General features: G+C 53.9%; 6 protein-coding genes across 6 annotated transcripts; 4 read left to right on the forward strand and 2 right to left on the reverse strand.

Moving 5' to 3' along the window:
• Window positions 1–293: 293 nt before the first annotated feature.
• PG985_006917 (uncharacterized protein) lies at window positions 294–3,568 on the forward strand (the record flags this gene model as incomplete). Its single annotated transcript, XM_066826686.1, has 2 exons — window positions 294–959; window positions 1,013–3,568. 2 exons carry the CDS (start codon window positions 294–296, stop codon window positions 3,566–3,568), a joined length of 3,222 nt encoding a protein of 1,073 aa, XP_066686293.1.
• Window positions 3,569–4,776: 1,208 nt separating this feature from the next.
• Window positions 4,777–5,910, forward strand: PG985_006918 (uncharacterized protein; the record flags this gene model as incomplete). The annotated part of the gene is made up of 1 exon (XM_066826687.1): window positions 4,777–5,910. One exon carries the CDS (start codon window positions 4,777–4,779, stop codon window positions 5,908–5,910), a length of 1,134 nt encoding a protein of 377 aa, XP_066686294.1.
• A 468-nt stretch (window positions 5,911–6,378) lies between these two features.
• PG985_006919 (Vacuolar fusion protein MON1) lies at window positions 6,379–8,250 on the reverse strand (the record flags this gene model as incomplete). Its single annotated transcript, XM_066826688.1, has 1 exon — window positions 6,379–8,250. The coding sequence occupies one exon, from the start codon at window positions 8,248–8,250 to the stop codon at window positions 6,379–6,381; it is 1,872 nt and encodes a 623-aa protein (XP_066686295.1).
• Window positions 8,251–9,055: 805 nt separating this feature from the next.
• On the forward strand, window positions 9,056–14,894 carry PG985_006920 (protein dopey; the record flags this gene model as incomplete). The annotated part of the gene is made up of 5 exons (XM_066826689.1): window positions 9,056–9,438; window positions 9,509–11,669; window positions 11,711–11,975; window positions 12,038–13,500; window positions 13,560–14,894. The coding sequence occupies 5 exons, from the start codon at window positions 9,056–9,058 to the stop codon at window positions 14,892–14,894; spliced, it is 5,607 nt and encodes a 1,868-aa protein (XP_066686296.1).
• Window positions 14,895–15,111: 217 nt separating this feature from the next.
• PG985_006921 (RNA cap guanine-N2 methyltransferase) lies at window positions 15,112–16,636 on the reverse strand (the record flags this gene model as incomplete). Its single annotated transcript, XM_066826690.1, has 2 exons — window positions 15,112–16,453; window positions 16,542–16,636. 2 exons carry the CDS (start codon window positions 16,634–16,636, stop codon window positions 15,112–15,114), a joined length of 1,437 nt encoding a protein of 478 aa, XP_066686297.1.
• A 427-nt stretch (window positions 16,637–17,063) lies between these two features.
• On the forward strand, window positions 17,064–18,287 carry PG985_006922 (GRASP55/65 PDZ-like domain-containing protein; the record flags this gene model as incomplete). Its single annotated transcript, XM_066826691.1, has 4 exons — window positions 17,064–17,228; window positions 17,290–17,373; window positions 17,437–17,942; window positions 17,969–18,287. The coding sequence occupies 4 exons, from the start codon at window positions 17,064–17,066 to the stop codon at window positions 18,285–18,287; spliced, it is 1,074 nt and encodes a 357-aa protein (XP_066686298.1).
• Window positions 18,288–18,572: the final 285 nt, after the last annotated feature.

The raw sequence follows: 18,572 nt of genomic DNA on the forward strand, positions 1-18,572 counted from the left end.
CTTCAATCACACCGTCGTAACGAACCTGCCGTATGGCGTTGATACGCCGTCTAAGGAAAACTCATGCCCTTTCGCGCTCCCCGTTGCGTACCCGGCTCGACCAAAGATATCATTTGTTGCTCAACTCCCTACGCAAGCTTACAGCTGGTGTGAATCAAACCGTTCCCAGGTATTGATGGGCAGTCCCTTGGATTCCATGCTTCGTTATCAACCTGATAGAAGTATTTCATACCCCTGGGCTTCGGTTTCTCTCTCCTCATCTTGTGTATCACCCACACAACTGGTTTGAAGGTATGCAGGCAGAAAATCGGCCTCTGCCTCGGCGTGCCGCCAGCCATGGGACACTACACAGCAGCTATGCCAGTCAAGCAAGGCCCCTACACAAGCCACTTCGCAGCGTGAATGAGAACTCGGCCTTGCTTCCCTCGCCAGGCGCCCTCGAGAGTATGCTCAAGACGACCACGGAGACGGGCGACATCGGCATATTCACCATCAAACCGGTTAAGACGTCCGCGACTATCACTGCCACTTCGACTCATCATGGCATCCAAGGTTCGAGGAGCCACAATCACCTGCCAATGCGAAGATCGGTTGATGACTTCCGTCGGCAAGATGACCGTCGCCGACTTCCCTCATGCCGGGACACGACGTCGGAAATTCTCTCCTTGTACGGGTCGAACAGTCAGAGTTCAGCTAATAGTGTCTTTTCTCATCTGGTGGAGGACCAGAATCAACGGTCCTGTTCAATGACCACAGTCGGTTCCAGGCACTTATCACACAATAAGTCCAGCAACACCCTGCAGAGCCATTACAGCGGTGGCCCCTTGCAGCGGCCACGCTCGCCTTTCCCATATCCCACTCGCTTGAAACGTCCAGGAGCTCGTCCAGCATCGCCTGCCATTACGGAGTCGGGTCTTGTGGACTATAGTCGCATGGTAGAGATTGACAGGATCTCTTTGGTAAGTAGAGTAAAACTCATTTGCGAGCTCTGCCCTGTTTGCCGCTTACAAAGTCACAGAGAACTGGACACGGACCGGGTGCTCCCACGCTCTCGCGGCCACATAGACGTCTACCGCCGTTAGATGCGAGGTTGGACATGAATATTTCTACCCCAATACTGCAAACCCGAGGATCCCACTATATCTCAAACCGGCAGTCAGGCACGGATTCAAGCCGAACCGCATCTGCGGCATCGGAAACGTCCTGCAGTCTTTCGTATTGCGAGAAGGTGCTCAGCTCTTCTACGAGAACATCGAGCCTCACCTCAGTTATCAACATGTATCATCGTATGCCACCGCCCCTGAGACATGTCCAGTTTGGCTCTCTAGATCCTCCGCCGCGTTACTACGACTATACAGAGGACTTTGAGTTCAAGCAGCCCTTTGTGACGGCTACCATTGAACCAGTAGCCCCTACTCCGACCAGGATTCCCAGTATGCACCAATCGCTAGTGTTTCGAGAGGGGCCAGAAGATCAGCTTTCGGTACAGCATGTTGAAACCGAAGAGAAAGGAGACCAATCAGATGAGACCCAGAGCCATCAAAGTCGTTTTACACAAGATCTGGGTCAAGGAGATACCGCATCTACAGCGAATACGATCTCAAGGGCCACCCAGTCCCCAATAGCTACGGGACAGGGCACCGATATCGACTGCCTGCCTTCTCAAACCGGCAGAGACTTTATGGATACGCTGGATCGAAGCCCGGACATTGCTTCACGAGAAGCAGGCACATGCAGCTATCATGAAATGCGCCTGACCGCCGCCTCAGGGGCGAAGACGGCTTCCCTCGAGAAGCAAGTCGTATTTCACGCCGGCAGAACACCGACTATCCGCAGTGAGCAGGGAGTTATCGTGAGAGCTGACACTCACGATTCGAAAAGCGAAGAGTGCGAGCAGAAGGATGGAACCCAACTTGTTTCTAAAGAGAACCCGTCTCAGCGGCGTTCCAAGTCCGAACCGGCCACGAAATACCGCGGTTTCTTTCCCAAACACAGTGACTCAGAACAAGGTTGGATCTCTTTGCCCACTGACTCTTGTGTATCAATGTCGGAAGCATATCGAAATCAAGGGCCCCGGGACATACTGAGTAGCTCAGACAGCTTGGGAGATCACCGAAGCACTGAGCTGGACCGTACCATTGGAAGATCGATAGGAAGTGCGAATTTCATGACCACAGAGACAATACCAGGCAATACTGGCGGGGAAGCAGCGATTAATAAGAACGAACGTCAGGTCAATTCGGCGCAGAACAATACCGCCACAGTAGGAGTCAAAGGAGGAAGCGTTGGCTGCCAAGGACAACATAAGCTCCATAGAGGAGATACGGGACTCAAGATTGTCACGCGAAATGCCAGCGACGATGATTTCCCTCAATTAACCCAGGAATGTTCCAATACACCTCTGATATCTCCAAAACCCATCTCGCCGGCACGCCAGCTGAAAGTCAAGAACAGCATACCACAGCTCATGAAGGCATTGCCGCCTCTTCCGACCTCAACTTTGGCGGCCTCCACACCAAGCTCGACCGTGGATGAATACGAATGTGCTGAGATATTACAGCCTTTCAGCTTGTCTCGTTCTGGCACTCCAAGAGCTCAAAACCATCGTGGTTTGCAACAACCCAGAGATAAATTTATTTTACGGCACCCAGGCGAAGCGACCAATACCCAGAAGAAATTGCCAAAGATTCGCTTCAAAACGAAGGTGCCCGCTACACACGAAATGGACCAACGGAACTCTAGACCATGGAATTCCGAGAGTAATTATCCTTGGTGTAGAGCAACGAATGACGTTGAGCTCTTGAACGAGAATGACGACGCTGGTAGCCATTATTCTGACAGAGGTAGCCTCAGAGCACCAACATATCTCAGCACATACCGCACAACATCATCGCCTTTCACAGGGACTGTTCGCAGATATCCAGACGTGCAGCGCTCTGGTGTCATCCAAAGCCTTACAAATGAACGGCCAAGGGACTTGTTCACAGCTTCCTCTAGGCTATGTGATGCATTTCGGTCGACTAGTCGCGGTGACACACAAGCCGATAGCCATGCAAGAATTGGCCTGGATTCCCAGTATTCTCCGGGTATCGCCGGGGAAGCTACCCCTGAAGCTGGCCCAACCTTCGTAGCAGCGCATTCCAGCGACTCGAGGAGGTTGAGCAAGGCACAATCCCGTATATCTGAATCTGGAAGGACTCGAGAAACGGTTTCGTCTCAAGATGCGAGAAAGGAACGTACTCGTGGTCTCAGAAAGCGTCTGTCAAATCTTAGGAAGTTACTTGCACGAAACCGCCGCCCACAATCTGAGCCTCTGGGCATGCTACTGGAGGGCAACCAAACTTCAGATGTAGATCAGCATGCATTCATGCAAGCCAATCCCAGCCTGGGAAACGTTGATTTCGAAAGCAGATCATTCACCGTAAGCGAAGGCATCCCAGGAGAAATAACCGGTCGACGCAATTTTAGGCGACGAGTGAGAGACAGAATCTCCAAGTGGGTTAAGGTTACCAGAAGAAAAATGGGAGCGCAAAGTAGGGGCCACCCATCAGACGAAGAAGCTAAGTAGAAGATAGCATTGCATAGAAGAAGTTTAGCCCACAACCTTGGGATGATATGTTCTTTCTTGGGTTTTGGAGCGTCCAAGGGGGTGGACGATTTTCTTGGAATGTCTTGCACATGGGTTTGGACTTGGTCCGGAGCCAAGGTAATCAAATTCGTGCTTGTTTAAGTTTTGGTGAGAGGGATTCCCATGCGGGAACTTGCTTGGTATAAGCCATGGGAAAGGGGTTCCCCCGATGTTGCTACCAGGCCAGAGAGGGGGAATGGCAGGGGGACAGGCAGGCGCAGAGAAGCGGGGGCTTTAGTAAGTGTACTTATCTCGACAGTTACAATAATGAAAAGTACTCATATCTGCACTATCATTGCCCAGCCATGGTTTAGGCATGCTTGAAGACAGTGTAGAGAGCGTGCTAAGAGAGTGGTTGTGTTTAAACTTCCGACCTCTACAGGTTACGGGAACACTTGAATAGAATTGGTTTGCTCGCTCCAGCCCTAAGTGCCTCAAAAGCCGCCACGCGCACCCGGTCTGAACAAGTTCCCTATCCAATGGACGGAAGAGGCTTCACTGGGATGCCATTGGTGATTCTGGTCCATACTAACCCCCGCACTCTGTCCGTTGTGTAGGGCATTGCCATCGTTGACGGTTGAAGCATAGGACCAACCCTGGATATCTGCCCTTGTCATATGTCGCACAGAGGGCTTCACCCCTTTCCATACATACATAAGTCACATCTGTCGATACTTGGGCTCACGAAGCAAGGTCACTCGTTCCCACACACATTCGTTCCACCTCAGCGCTTCCAGCTCATCTGTATCCATCCCCTGCTTCGCCTTCACATCGGACCCCTCCAGCAACGAAGAAGACTCATCTCCGTCAAATCCAACGCATTGGTAGTGTCCGATGTAGACCGGTCATTGGGTATCGTATATTGATTCTTTACTTTTTTCTTTCTTTCGGAGTTGTGTGGTGGAACGATCAGAACCGTATAGACTTGCACATTCTCTGGTTCACCATCCCGCCGATAGAAGGCCTTCACACCCGCACCCCTTTGGGCTTCTCCGATACACTGCCCTCAGTACATACAAGAGGGCGAGAAATCTCACGATTCCTCAGACAAACAACTAAAAATCCCTAGACAAAATAACTGTCGAGCACGCTTTGCACAACACGACAGCCACTCATTACTCACACCAAATCGGGATTCAGATGACGGTATGGAGCCAACAAATGTGGACATTACATCCTCGGTGCTGCGGAGAGCAGCACCAGCCAGTTCAAACGCGTCCCTGCAGAGCATCGGCTCGTCATTTACGCCCCCGGCGCTGGATCATGAGACTGCGTCGACACCACCCACGAGGCCTTGCAGCTGGATTCATGAGAACTCGTACATGTATGGTGCGTTGAGATCATCATCACACGGCTCACGGGACGAGTCAATGGCACCAACTTCATTGCCGACTTCCGAATCGCCCACTGTCGACATGGAGAACCCATGGGCCCCCCCTTTCGGTGGGGCTTTGTTGACCCAAGACGAAGTCCACCGGCGTTGGGCCCTGTTCAGCGACAATCAAAGACACCAGTTCCAGACGATGGCGAAGCGCTACGCGGAAATTAGAAAAGACGTCCACTCCGAAGCCGAGGAGATCTTGAGCACGAGAGGAGAAAAGATGCACGTCAGGAAGGTTCCAGAGCACAAGCTCTTCCAAAACTGGAGCTGGGAATCGGCGGCCTCTCGGCGGCGCAAGGCCAGCAGCACGGGAGAAGAGACATCATCGAGTGAGGATGACGAGGATACGTATGACGAGGACGAGGACGACGATGAGGACGACGATGAGGACAACGACGAAGGCGATGAAGAGGCATATGAGATAATCGACTCCATAACATTCAGCGGTAAGCGGGACAGCATTGAGGTCCACCGGCAGTCTTTCGGCCGCCGGAGCTCCACCGAGGAATACTACCGCTGGTCCGAGGACGAGAACTCCCGGGGCTCGCTGGTAGAGGGTATCCGCCGCATGACAGAGAAACTCATCAGCGCTGTACAGTCCCGGCGCGCCAGTCCTCAGGGCAGCGAAAGCAATTCCCCCGACAACTCAGACAGCGACGAAGCCGACGATGAGGAGCCCTCGGCGTCAGAAAGCCCAAAGACAAAGTCCAAGCTGATGACGCTCGTGCAGCGCTCCTTCTCACGTTCTCAAAAAGGGCGATCGCAGAACCAGCAGAAGCGCAAGCACGAGCCGTGCCACCGCTCGCGCTATCCCAACGCCCCCTCCTCAAGAACGCCAACGAGGCTGGCCCCATCGCTCCTGCCTGGAGTGATCGCATCGGACCCAAGAACGAGCGCTTGAGGAGCTTGAGCGCATGCCTCCGCGAGATTTCCACTTTGTCAGAATCTCGCAACGCCAATAACAATAACAACCAGGACACCGCCGGGCGCGCCTGTGTCGATTCTCGGAAGTCTATAGAACCGGGCTACTGGCTCTCTGGCCGCTCTTAGCCCCCTGGAAACCGAAATAGGGCAGGTGGAATCATGAATGACCTGAACGAGACCCCAAAAGCTTGCTTTTTGTTTGATGGGGATGCCCCCAGAGAGTCAAGACCCCATGCAGAAGGGATCTATCATTCACGGGAAAGAGTCTATAGAGCAAGGAGTCTGGGAGTACACCGGCGCATTTGACTTTTAGTGTGGTGGTGCGATATACAAGACAAGCAGTGCCAGCATCGTGTCTAGTTCTACAGAACGCCGCCATTGCCAAATAATTTATGAGTCTGGTATCTGAAATATATGATTCACGTGGGTGGTGTTCTCGGGGGCTTTAAAATACGCCACCGCCAATAATAAATAATCGTTCTTCCTCACGTTTTGCCCACTGGATGACCCGATTTGCCCCCTGTGTCATGACATGCCGTGACGCGTTCGGCCCCGCCACGCAGTAGAACTCGAAGATGGGCGTGACCCAAGCCAGCGAGGTCGAGTCCGTGCCGACGCAGTGTATCACCTTGAGGTGCGCGTGCTTCGCATGCACGGTGGCGTGCATGTTGTGGTAGAGCGACATGAGCCGGCGGTGCGAGACGGCGTCGCCGAAGGCCGGGTCCAGCGCCGACATGCAGAACTGGACGTTTGCCTTGCTCTTGAAGAGGAAGTGGCTGATCTGGGACCCCGGGGCGACCTCGGCGACCTGGGGCCGGCCCTGGCGCGCCGCGGTCCGGATGATGTCGAGGCTGCCCCGCTTCTGCAGCTCGGCGACGACGTCGTCCTTCATCTGCTGCAGGGCGAAGAAGCTCTCCTTGTCCGGGCTGATCAGGATGATGGCCGTTTCCTCATGAACCGAATGTGCCCCTGCAGGCGTGGTCGGGCTCGCAGCTTCGCCGTCCAGGAAACTTACATACATGTACAGATAACCCCGATTATTGAAAGCCGGCAAGCAGAGGGGAATCCAGTTGTCTCCTCCTCCCGCCTTCACCCCGCCGGACTCGAAAAGCATATTGAAGATAAGCTGTAAGTCACTGGGGTGCAGCGAATGTTTCCGGGGTCGGATCACGCTGACGAGCTTTCCACCGGCCACTATCAGACCATACAGCAGGTTATCAGCTCGGGATCTCAGGAATGCGTTGTTGATGGCGTGCCGGTGCGATTTGCGAATCTTTAGGCATTCCAGAGCCCCCAGCAGCGCAGATGGCGAGCCTTTTGTGAAGCTATCCGCGAGGGATGAAAGCAGGGATTCGGTGCCTTCGAGAGGTTTGCGAAGGTCTGTCGACGGGCGATTGGCGAATATGTGAGTGAGCGTGGGCAGTGTCAACGTGGACAAAATTTGCATATATAGAGCATCTAGCTGGGCCCGAAGTTGCGTGTCGCTTTCCCCCAGCTTGCTGATGGCGACGAAATATAGCGGTCCCCGAATCACAATGACGAACCGCGTATTTCCAGCGGTAAAGCCCAGAAGCGGGTTCTTGGCCCCTTCGTAGAACGAAATAATAGTCTGCACAACGCCCATGGACGAATTGATCAACGCCAGGTCGCCATGCCGACTGTATATGGGCTTGCCAGCAGAAGACAGGATCATGTAGTGTTTCAATTTGGACTTCCACACCACGAGCCGGTCCCAATCGCTCCAATCCTTATCCATCTCGTCTGGGATGTCGTCAAACTCCTTGGGGAACTCCGATAGTGTCCCATCGTCTTCCAGCCGCATGGTTTCGAAAGGTTGTACTGTGGCCGACTGCGATCTAAGCAACTTCCACGCCGGGCTCCTTTTGCTGATAGCCCCACCGAGCAGACTCGCCAGGTCGCCAGGCGCCCGCAACGTCGGCGCAAATGTGGCGACGCTCATGCTGTCATCCAGGTCGTCGGGTGCCGCATTGGGACCGCGCGTCGACGCAAGATCCCCCGGGATTACCACATTATCAGACCCTTTCGCGGACGGGTCGTCTCCTCCACTAGTAAACGTGCCCCTCGTGCCGTCTGGGAAAGACAAGGTCTGGATGCTCATGGAAGAAATAGCAGTCGTCGGCTTGGACTGTAATGAAGGTCGCTCCGCAGCCGCGGCTATAAGGATTTCGTGGTTCGGTTGCGGGCCAGGCAATGGTCGAGGTGGCAAAGGGGGAGGGGGCGCGTCGTCGCCATTGTTCGCATTATGTTCTTCGTCGTTAGCACGAGAGACCCCGGCGTCTTCCCTGCCAGTCCGCATTGTTGGCACAATTGTGGATATCTCATTCTTTTCTATAAACGGAGTCGGGAGAGCCGGCAAACTACGATAACGTAGACCGACTGGCTGGCCTGGTATCGACGAGGGATGACTTCTCCTGTGGATGGCCAGGTCAAAAGCCAAGGCTAAACGACAGGAGCATTAGGCTGTAAATAACATGTTGGGCTTCGTCATGGATAGATAGCCCGATACAGTTGATGGATGGAAAAGTGGTATGGGAATCTGCTGGAGAGCTAATAATAGGTAGTCCGTTAGGTAAGTACTGTAGGTAAAGTGAAAGGCTACAGGTACCTTACCATTTGACGATGTATTCTGACAGGGGAGGTCAACTGGTGTGCCTAGCGGGGAGGTACTGGAACGGCAGCTGGAGGTAGCCTTGCAGAGCGGGCGGGTCAGGCCTGTGAAAGGTTACGCGGGCAGGCAGGGATGCTGCAGCACCACCAGCAGCACAGTTCCCATTAGCCAGGCACCACCGCGCCTGGGGGATCTGTGAAACTAGCAACGTATCCCACAAGGCAGCTCGCCAATCTTGACAACGAATTCGCTTCTTTATTGATGGCCAAACCATTGGAGCAGATGTAGGCAGCAGAAAGGTGCTCACCAATTTCTTGAAGAGGGGAAACATTAAATTCGACTAGTTCCGCACCTGAGCGGCGACCCGACTGCACCTGGCACCTGCCCAACGGCGATGCGATTCGGATGCCTCCATTTCCCTCCGACGAGCCCCAATGCCTATAGCATCTCTCTCTTGCCACCTTAATAGTACGAGAGAGCGACGCACACAACCATGGCCACCCTCGAGCCCGGTCATGGAGGATCCCCAGAGAGCTCCGGGCGCAACACTCCAGTCTTGCGCCAATGGAGGAATCAGCTTAGCGCCGAGGATCTCCCTATCAAGGACAAGGCCTATCGGAAATATGCTTCGGGCGTCGAGCGTGCCTTGTCACTATTTGATACTGCCTTGGAGGAGTGGGCCGACTATATCTCCTTCCTCAGCAGACTGCTCAAAGCCTTGCAGGCTCGCCACTCCAGTTTCTCAACCATTCCATCGAAAGCCCTCGTCGCAAAGCGTTTGTCGCAATGTCTCAACCCTTCGCTCCCGTCCGGTGTCCACCAAAAGGCGCTGGAGGTCTACAGCTACGTGCTCTCGGTCATAGGAAACGACGGCTTGTCTCGAGACCTCCCCCCTTTACCTTCCGGGACTGGCGTCGACCTTATCCTTTGCCTCCTTGACAGTCAGGGCACCCTTTCTAGATCTTCTGGAGCAGTACTTCCTGAAGCTGGACCCCCGTGCCTTGCGCCCGGCCATGAAGTCTCTCATATTGGCCCTGCTGCCCGGTCTGGAAGAAGAGACGAGTGAAGACTTTGATAGGACATTGAAGATCCTTGAAGGCTTTAAACTCGCCATACGGACGCCAGGGAGCCATCACCTTACGAACGCCCATTCCACGGGTGATGATTTCTTCTGGCAGTGCTTTTTCTTAGCATCCATCACCAGCCAGAGCCGCCGTCCGGGTGCCTTGGCGTATCTTTCAAGGAATCTGCCGAATCTAGGTTCCCCTATTTCGCAAGACTCCTCGACGGGGAAAGCGACAACGAGTGAATCAGATGAAGATGCCTTGACCGAGGAACTGTCAAGTATTGTGACCTCCCCTGAGCCTGGGTTGCTTATCCGGTGTTTTGCAGCTGGTCTTGAAGACGAGCAGCTGCTCATCCAGCGAGGCTTTTTAGATATACTAGTGACGCATTTGCCGCTACACTCCCAAGTCCTCCAGAAGAGAGTCACGACGGAAGACCTCGAACTGCTGCTCTGCGCAGCCGCGGGCGTTGTAACACGCAGGGATATGAGTTTGAATAGACGTTTGTGGGCTTGGTTCCTGGGGCCTGACCCAGTGGGCCAGGAGCAAGAGACTGGAGTAGAGTCTCCTACTACAACTTCTGAACAGCAACAAGCCTTTCTCACAACAAAAACAAGCTATTTCGAGGAGTTCGGACTGCAGCCTCTGACATCAGCTCTGCTCTCTATGATCAGATCAGCATCCAACAAGAACCCGACCGAACGAGCTCGGCCGTACAGGATATGTCTTTCATTAATGGATAGATGGGAGATTGGCGGCCTTGTCGTTCCTGAGATATTTCTGCCCGTAATAAAGAGCGTCAGGGACTTCAAAACCACCGCGGCTAGCAAGTCGGAGTTCAATGAGGTAATGCGCAGTGCGAGCGTCTTTTTTGATGGCGTCGAAAGCGGCCTGATTTACGGTGAGCTCGTCGGACTGGTTGCGCAGGCCATTGGACCGGGCACCTCAACCTATGAGGACCGCGCCGACAAACTTGCCCTGGTGCAGTTCGTCATGTCCCATTTTAACATCCGAGAAGAAGAAATGATCACAATACACGCGCCCCTGGCAGCGCTGTCTATTCTTGCCATGCTCAAGGAGTCCCAGGAACGCGACCAGTCGAGCAAAAGGAACGCTCAAGATCGTGACTCTAGCCTGCCCGACCAAGCGCTGGGGATCGCCTTGAACCTATTAGACCTGATTCCCGAGCGTGCATTTCCGGAGAAGACAGGTGCAAGGGACTCTGTTGGGTCTCTGGAACGCCCAGTCATAGCATCCATGTCGAACAGCGAGCTGCTCAAGAAAATTCGCGATTTCTATGTCACTGATCAAGGCAACCTAGAGGCTGCATCTCTTCCCTTCTCAGCACGAAATGCCGGGGACTTGCTTCTTCAAAAGGCATCTACGCTGACATGCATCAGCTTGAGCGCCAACGAGGCACCGCATGCGTTAGCAGTCAGAAGCCGCTTCTTAGGTGTCTTGTTGTCCAAAGTTCCACAGGAGTATCATTTGGATACGGAAGGCCTTCTTGCAGCCATGCAAGAGCGCTTGTCCACCGTAACGCTGCCTTTCGCATCCTTCAAGTCTATTTTGAGTCTCTCAAACCAGCTGTTCAACGGCGAGAGAATCCCCGAGTCCTCCCTCTCTGATCTGGTTGAGCCACTGGTTCGACATGCGTGGGGTTTCCTCTCATTTTCTGAGCCAAAATACCACGTTGAAACGGTTCGGTGTCTTTGGCAATTGCAATCTTCATTGGGGCCCCGGAACCGAGATATCGAAGGCGCGATCGCCGGCTTGATGCTGAAGGACGATACAACCGGGACATTTTCAATCCGACCGGCGGATTCTGGCAGAAGCTTCAGTATTCTTTGGTCACATACGCTGCAAGACGGCGCAGACCGGCGGGCACCCAAAACGCCCGGGAGGGATACAAATCGCATCCGGTTGTCAGGGCAAGACCACTGGGAAGTGATGTTGACCCGTCCGTTATTCCTAATGCTTGACACCCTCTTGGACGATCGTACGCAACTGTTCATGGCTGTCAAATTCTGGCTCAACAATATGGTTGGCATTGAAAAGTAAGCAAGCCTGTTCTTCCAATGTAGGTATTTGAGATTGACAAGGCTTCAAGGCTATTTCTAGTCTTCATAACGAAGTTCTCCGAACTGGGATTCTTGCGTACCCTCCCCAGAACTGCCAATCCAGAGGCATCAAAGAGATCTATTGAATTCGGCGAAGACGACGACGTAGATACTGGCATCTACTATATGCGAACCATTTCAAACATCTTTCGCTGGGCCCCTGACGCATTCTGGAGCGTTCTTGCAACCCGCATGATTGAAGATCCAGATCCTATTCTGGCCGAAATAAGTAGGTCTAGTCATCTTTGATGTATCTCATTCCTTCCATCGAACCATACTAACGAAGCACAGCGGGTACGGAGGGCGACCTTTCCCTCCAGGAGTTCTTCCTCCAAGTCTGCATGCGATGCATTGCGGGCAACAAATTCTCATCAGACCAGGAAATGCGGCTCCGCACAGCTCAGCTGCAACGCTGCGCCCTGACTTTCCTCCACCAGATTCTCCTTAATCCTTATGCTGAGTCTCTATCTAGCTTTCATCTAGAAGATGTCTTGATTGAAAGACTTCAACAGTCGCTCCATGGACCAGATCCTTACATCCAGGTCTTGTTGTTGGATGTAGTTTTTGCGTCTCTTAGGTTACGTGACGCTTCGCCAAAAGAGATACCCTCTTCTCCCACAGGAGAGAAAAAGGGGCTTAATTACCCCTCTGGCAGTATGCGGTTATCGTCTGCACCAGCCGAGTTCATTACTCAATTAACTCCTCCGCCTACATCGTTGTTGAAGACTATTCAAGCTGGTCTGGAGTCCCCTAGTAGCCGGCCCGTCCTGGACAGCTGGGTCGGGTTCTTGACTGAGTCGCTTCCTTTCTACTCGGACTCCATCTTCCAAGTTCTGATACCGCTTGTCGAGACATTGTGCCGGCAAGTTGGAAACACTTTTGAGAATTTGCAAAGAACCTTTGCGAGCAGCGGGATGAGCTCAGGCGGCACTAGTGCTCCAGAGACGACATTAATATCTCTTCTCAATGCCTTAGAGCAAGTCCTAGCTAAAGCGCACGATCAACTCCTGGCAGAGGAGGCTAGAGCCCAAGTCGTCAAGGGTCCAGATCAGCCGCAAGGGTTCCTAAGCAATATGGTTTCGGGTGTTTTCAACTCGGATGCTCCACAGTCTCGGAGCGTGACTGCAAACGATAGGCTCACTGTTCTTCTTGCTTTCCAGGATGCTGTGCGTATATGTTTCAAAATCTGGTCCTGGGGACAAGGGAGTGATGCTTCGTCTCTGGAGTCCGACTCGGCATTGTCGTTCAACTATACTTCTCTTCGAATGAGAAACCGGGCCAGACGGCTATTGGAACATGTCTTCGCTGCCGAGGCACTGGAATGCCTCGAGACTGTTGTTGACATATGGTGTGCTTCCTTGGCAACTCCCTCCAAGGTCAAACATAACGAAGTATTGAACCTATTGCCGGCTCTGGATGGCTCGCGGCCAAGGCACACTATTCCTGCCATATTCAACGCCATATATAGCCGTACCAATCCCAGCGCGTTGGACCCTTCAAGGAAGTCCACCTTGACAATCTCGTTGCAGGACACCGACCTTGTAATCTTCTTGGTTGATTATGCAAGGTCGTTGGAGGACGATGCCATGGACGAGATTTGGCAGGACTGCATGGTCTTTTTGAAGGATATTCTTGGGAACCCTTTCCCACACAGGCAGACGCTACCTAGTCTTCTCGAGTTCGCAGCGATACTTGGTGAGAAGGTCGATAATACGAACTTCGGCGAGCAACGGAAGATGCGAAGGGAACTTGGCGTAAGTGATCCGGTGCCCTGTTTGAAGAGACGAGAAGACTAATGTTTAATTTCATACAGGATCTCTTCCTCCGGCTTCTTACAGCCCTCTTTACCACAAGACCTACCACGTTTATCGAAGTATCCTCTTCGGCGTCACAGTCTGACAAAGCTAGGGTCGACGGAAGAAGGACCTCTGTCGCGCGGAGCCCGGCTGAAAGAGCAGATGATGTTGTTGGTATTCTCTCTGCTATAGTGCCCAACCTTCCCAAGATTCTAGTCGAGTCAGACAGGGTTTTAACGGCGGCAAGCTCGATTTCGACCAATGTTATCGGGCCCTTGATTCGGTCTAAGGGGTTCCCTGAAACAATTTCAAAAAGCACGCTCGTGCTACTCCAGGAGCTAACTAGGTTACCGAACAATCAGAAGACGTGGAAGAAAGACATCGGGGACGCCTTTAACGACGCGAGATTCTTTGGATCTTCTGTTTCGCTGGTCCGGAGCGACTGGCTGTCTCTATTAAAACAGTGGACGATAGCCGACAAGGAGCGGATGCCAGACATACTAAGTAGGATCACCCCTCCTACAACTGCCGGTATTGTTTTTGGCGTAGGGGCAACTTCGGCGCGATTGGAAGCAGACCGCAAGACCCAGCTCAATCTTCGTCGAATAGCTACTCTTGTCATCGCATCCCCGAACGATACCTTTGTGACGGACTTTCCCAATATCCTGGAGAAGCTGGTTGATCTCCTGGCGGCTTCCTCGACTTCTTCTCCTTCATCTACAACCCGGGCTGAGATCTTCATGGTAGCTCGGGCATTGGTCCTTCGCACCTCGCCCATTCACCTCTCGCCGCTGTGGCCTGTCATCAACGCCGAGCTCCACGCGGCCATCTCATCCGTAGCGGCGCCCGACCATAGCGCGTCCAGCGACACATACAACAACACATCCGTGCTACAGGCCTGCAAACTTCTTGATCTGCTGATCTGTGCGGCGCCGGACGACTTCCAGCTGCATGAGTGGCTCTTCGTGACCGACACCATAGATGCTATCTACCGCTCGACGACGTACCAACCCGTGGCGCTCGTCGACGAGCTCTCCGAGGAGCTGGGCAGCCACATCAGCTCGGCGTCCGCAGCGGCCCAGCTGACGACGGACGCGGCGCCCGTCACGTCCGGGACGAAGCAGCACCACCGCCGCCGGCCCCTCCTCGGGACCGTTGGCGGCATCAGTGACGAGCTGACGGTGGACCGGAAGGAGGAGCTCGTCGCCAAGATCCTGCGCCCGTTCTTCGGGCAGCTGAGCATCTTCGCCTTTGAGAGCACGTACGCGATGGGGGCGCTCGACGAGGAGGTGGCGGTGGACGGGGTTCTGAAGGATCTCTTCGACGAGAGAAGTATCGTCAAGGCTTTGTAGGCGTGGGTCCTATTACTTTGGTGCGTTGCCACTTGTAGCATTGGCTTCCTTGACGGTGCTTGCGTCTTGTAGACATCAGGTAGCGATCGACGTCTTGTTGGCAGTTTGGTCAAGAGCAATGATAACGATATTCAAACCAGACGATATCCTTGTGGGTTTTGCCGGTTCTAGAACCGATAGACTTGATTATACTACGGAACAGGGGTATTAATTACACTTATTGGCGACTCCATTGATCCATCTTCTCGCTATACCTTTCGAACTGTTCCTCGAGCTGCTTCTCTATCAATGTATCCTCATCTTCCTCTTCCTCGGTGGATCCAGTCAGCTTTGGTTCCTTGTCACCGTTCGCGGCCCCCTTGTCTTCTCCACTTGTGTCCCTCTCTTCCATCTTCCTACCCTGCTCGCCGTCCGTATCCTCAGGGTGTTTGTGATTCTGTTCGCGGCTTAGCTCCTCGTTCTGGTTGTCGACCACCTCCGCCTCTTCGACTTGGTTCTTTTGCATTTCGCCACCAAGCGTGTTATGTTGCTTACCATCCTCGTTCTCGGTCACTGACTGGATTTGCATCTCGTCCCGATTACCATCCACCACAGGCGCTTCATGCTCTTGCGCTGATGTGAAATGCGCCGCCGGTACCTCATCCGTGCTCTGCGTCTCCGTTGTTTTATCGGCGTGTGGCCTCTGTGCCTTCTCCGATATTAGCTCATGTGTTTCGTCGGCGTGATTCTTGTTACTACCATCATCGACCTCCGTCTCTCTCGTGATCACGGTCTGCTCTTTGTCCGCATTACCTTCTTGCCCAGAAGTCGTCGCGACGGTTTCGTCTTGCGCCGGTATATACGTGACCATGGCCTTACTTGCTCCCTTCAGACAGTACTGGACCACCTCAATCTTGGGCCCATTTGCGGGTACCAGCCTGGCGACTTGTCGAAGGTCGCTCGTCCGTGGCAGGAATAACGCATGGTCCATTTTCCGGTATGCCGCATGCATCGTGGCGAGGTTGTAGGGTTCCATGCCGCTCAGATCAAAGATGGCATCCGTAGTGTAGCCCGGCCCGCCCCAGGGCGGCGAGCCGAACAGGGCGGTCTTTGACACGTCGACCTTCTTGAGGGTGTCGTCGAAGGTGCCCTTCTTCTTCTTTTTGGACGCCGGCTCCGGCGACGTAATGGCCGAAGTAGCTTCTTCACCCTGTTCCGCGGTAGATGATGATGGCGTAGTCAGATATTTCAAGACCTCAAAGCTGTCGCCATGCACCCACTCGATGTACTGGTCCACCTCGTACAACTCCGCGTTGTGCTGGGCGCAGGCCAGGGTGGCGGCGTCGCGCTCCACGGCGATGATGCGCTCCCAGATGCCCGACTGGGCAAAGGCGATGGTGTTGGCGCCCACGCCGGCGAACAAGTCGACCAACGTCGTCTTGTCCGACGAGATGATCTGGCCCATGTCCTGCGCGATGCGCGTGGCGATGGTCTCGGGCGTCACGCCGAACCAGGCATCGTTGGTCAGGCGGATCCCGGAGTCGTAAAAGGGGAAGATGGTGTAGCGCTGCTGCCAGTACCTACAGAGATTTGTCTTATATAAGATACTTCTGCCGAAAACAGGGGACGACGGGCGGCATGGCTGTTACCGTCCCCAGGTAAACTCACTTTTGTAGGTCCCAAGGGACTTCGCCGATCTTGGTCCAGTGGTGACACTCGTCTATCAGGGGGAGCTTCTTTGCGCGCTTGAATTTGGGCTCCATGGCGGCGGATGATGGCGCGGGTGTCATGACACCACCTCGCGTCTCTGGAGTTGAATCAAGAGCCATTCAATAAAAACCAAGAGATCCTGTATTCCAATGAAGCCTAATACAAGTCTCGAAACCCGAACGCATCAAAAGGGACCAATTGTGAAATCCGAGGCTCTCTGTCGCATCTTTCTGCAACTGAATACCAGACCCACATTTGATACAGGTACTCAGTTTAGAGCATCGGGAGCTTGGGCCCATTGGTAAGGCTGATCTTGGAACGGCAGGAAGCAAAGTGACAGCTATCAGGATCTGGCAACTCTTACATCATTCCATTCCAGATAAACTCACGATACTCATACGCTCTTCATTTTTCTAAGCCCAGGCAGAGATCCGGAGTTGCGCTATTGGTACAACGGTCCAGATATAGGCGCATGCAAACATGTTTAACGCGCTCAATCGCTTCATATCCCGCTTAGACGGCGATCCTCAGCCGCGGAGGGACCAGCAGGGCGGCTTCGGCTTTCAGGTGCTGCGCAATCCCAACTCGGACTTGAGCATTGAGCCATGGTTCGACTTCATCGTTGGCATAAATGGCAGAGTCATCGTAGGTCAACTATGCAATCTGCAGTACGGACCCCGGACCATGGCTAATTCTTCGAATCTAGGATAACCCAGACCCCATGCTCTTCGCCCAGGAGGTTCGCAACTGCGCTGGTGGCTCGGTAGCGCTGGGTCTCTGGAGCGCAAAGGTAAGCTCGGTCTATATTAATGGCCCTGGTAATCCAATTGACGACTAACCTGTTCGTCCATAGGGACAACGCACGCGCGTCCTCCACCTCCCAGTACCTGCCGACAACCCCTCGCTGGGCATCGCCCTCCAATACACCCCGCTGGCAACGGCATCCAACATCTGGCATGTCCTTGATGTCCCCGCAAACTCCCCGGCCGACCTCGCCGGTCTCTTGCCCTACAGCGACTACATCCTAGGCACGCCCGACGGAGTATTACACGGCGAAAGTGGTCTGGGCGAGCTGGTTGAAGACTACATTGGTCGGCCACTCAAGCTATGGGTTTACAACAACGAGTACAACGTGACGCGCGAGGTCTCCATCGTGCCCTCTCGGGACTGGGGTGGCGAAGGTGCGCTGGGATGCGTGCTGGGTTATGGCGCCCTGCACCGCCTTCCCGCGCCGCTGGATGAACCGGTCAACGCGCCCGGCGAAACCATGTTCGATGGCGGCGATAACGGCCCGGCCGGAGAGTTCATGACCTTCGGTGGCGGGGCTCCAGGAGGCGCTCCCTTGGACCCCAATAGCACGTTCATACCTGCCGCACAGTCGCAAGGGCGCCGCCGTCCGACTTCTTAGTACCTGCTGAGCAACCGCCGCCTCCTATGGGCAATGCGCCGCCCATGGCGTCACGAGGTGCTAGACGGAAAGACAAGCACGGACCCAGTCCGAACCGGATGATGGACGATTACTTCGAAGAGCAGGAGAAGAAGAGCAGGGAGCTGGACGGTGTCATCAGCAGCAAAATGTCAAATACTCCCCCGCCGCCGCCACCTAAAGCGGGAGGGGTTCCGCCTCCACCCAAGGGAGGACCACCGAAAGCTGCAACGCCAGCACCGGAACCCGAGAAGGAAGAAGGTGCGGATATTGACTAGGTGCTTGTCTCGCCTGACTAAACCTGCGAGTGTGCGAACAGAGATACCACATTATGCGGTTACACGGAGTGACATCCCATAGAGAACCATAGCAGGCTTGTTATTCATTGATCCATTGTTCTGGCTCTAGTTGCTTCTTATGTCATGGGCGAACGCTGAACGTGCCAAAGTAGCAATTGCTATCTTCTTCTGCTATACTGTACAAGGGGCGTGCTGTGTGATGCCATCGTACTTTTGTGTTCATGTACCATGCATCATGCATGGTGTTTCAGCCCTCACCTTGGC

Source organism: Apiospora marii (genome assembly GCF_038362585.1).
Source record: "Apiospora marii strain CBS 49790 chromosome Unknown utg000004l_segment0_segment0, whole genome shotgun sequence".
In the NCBI taxonomy this organism is placed as follows: Eukaryota; Fungi; Ascomycota; class Sordariomycetes; order Amphisphaeriales; family Apiosporaceae; genus Apiospora; species Apiospora marii.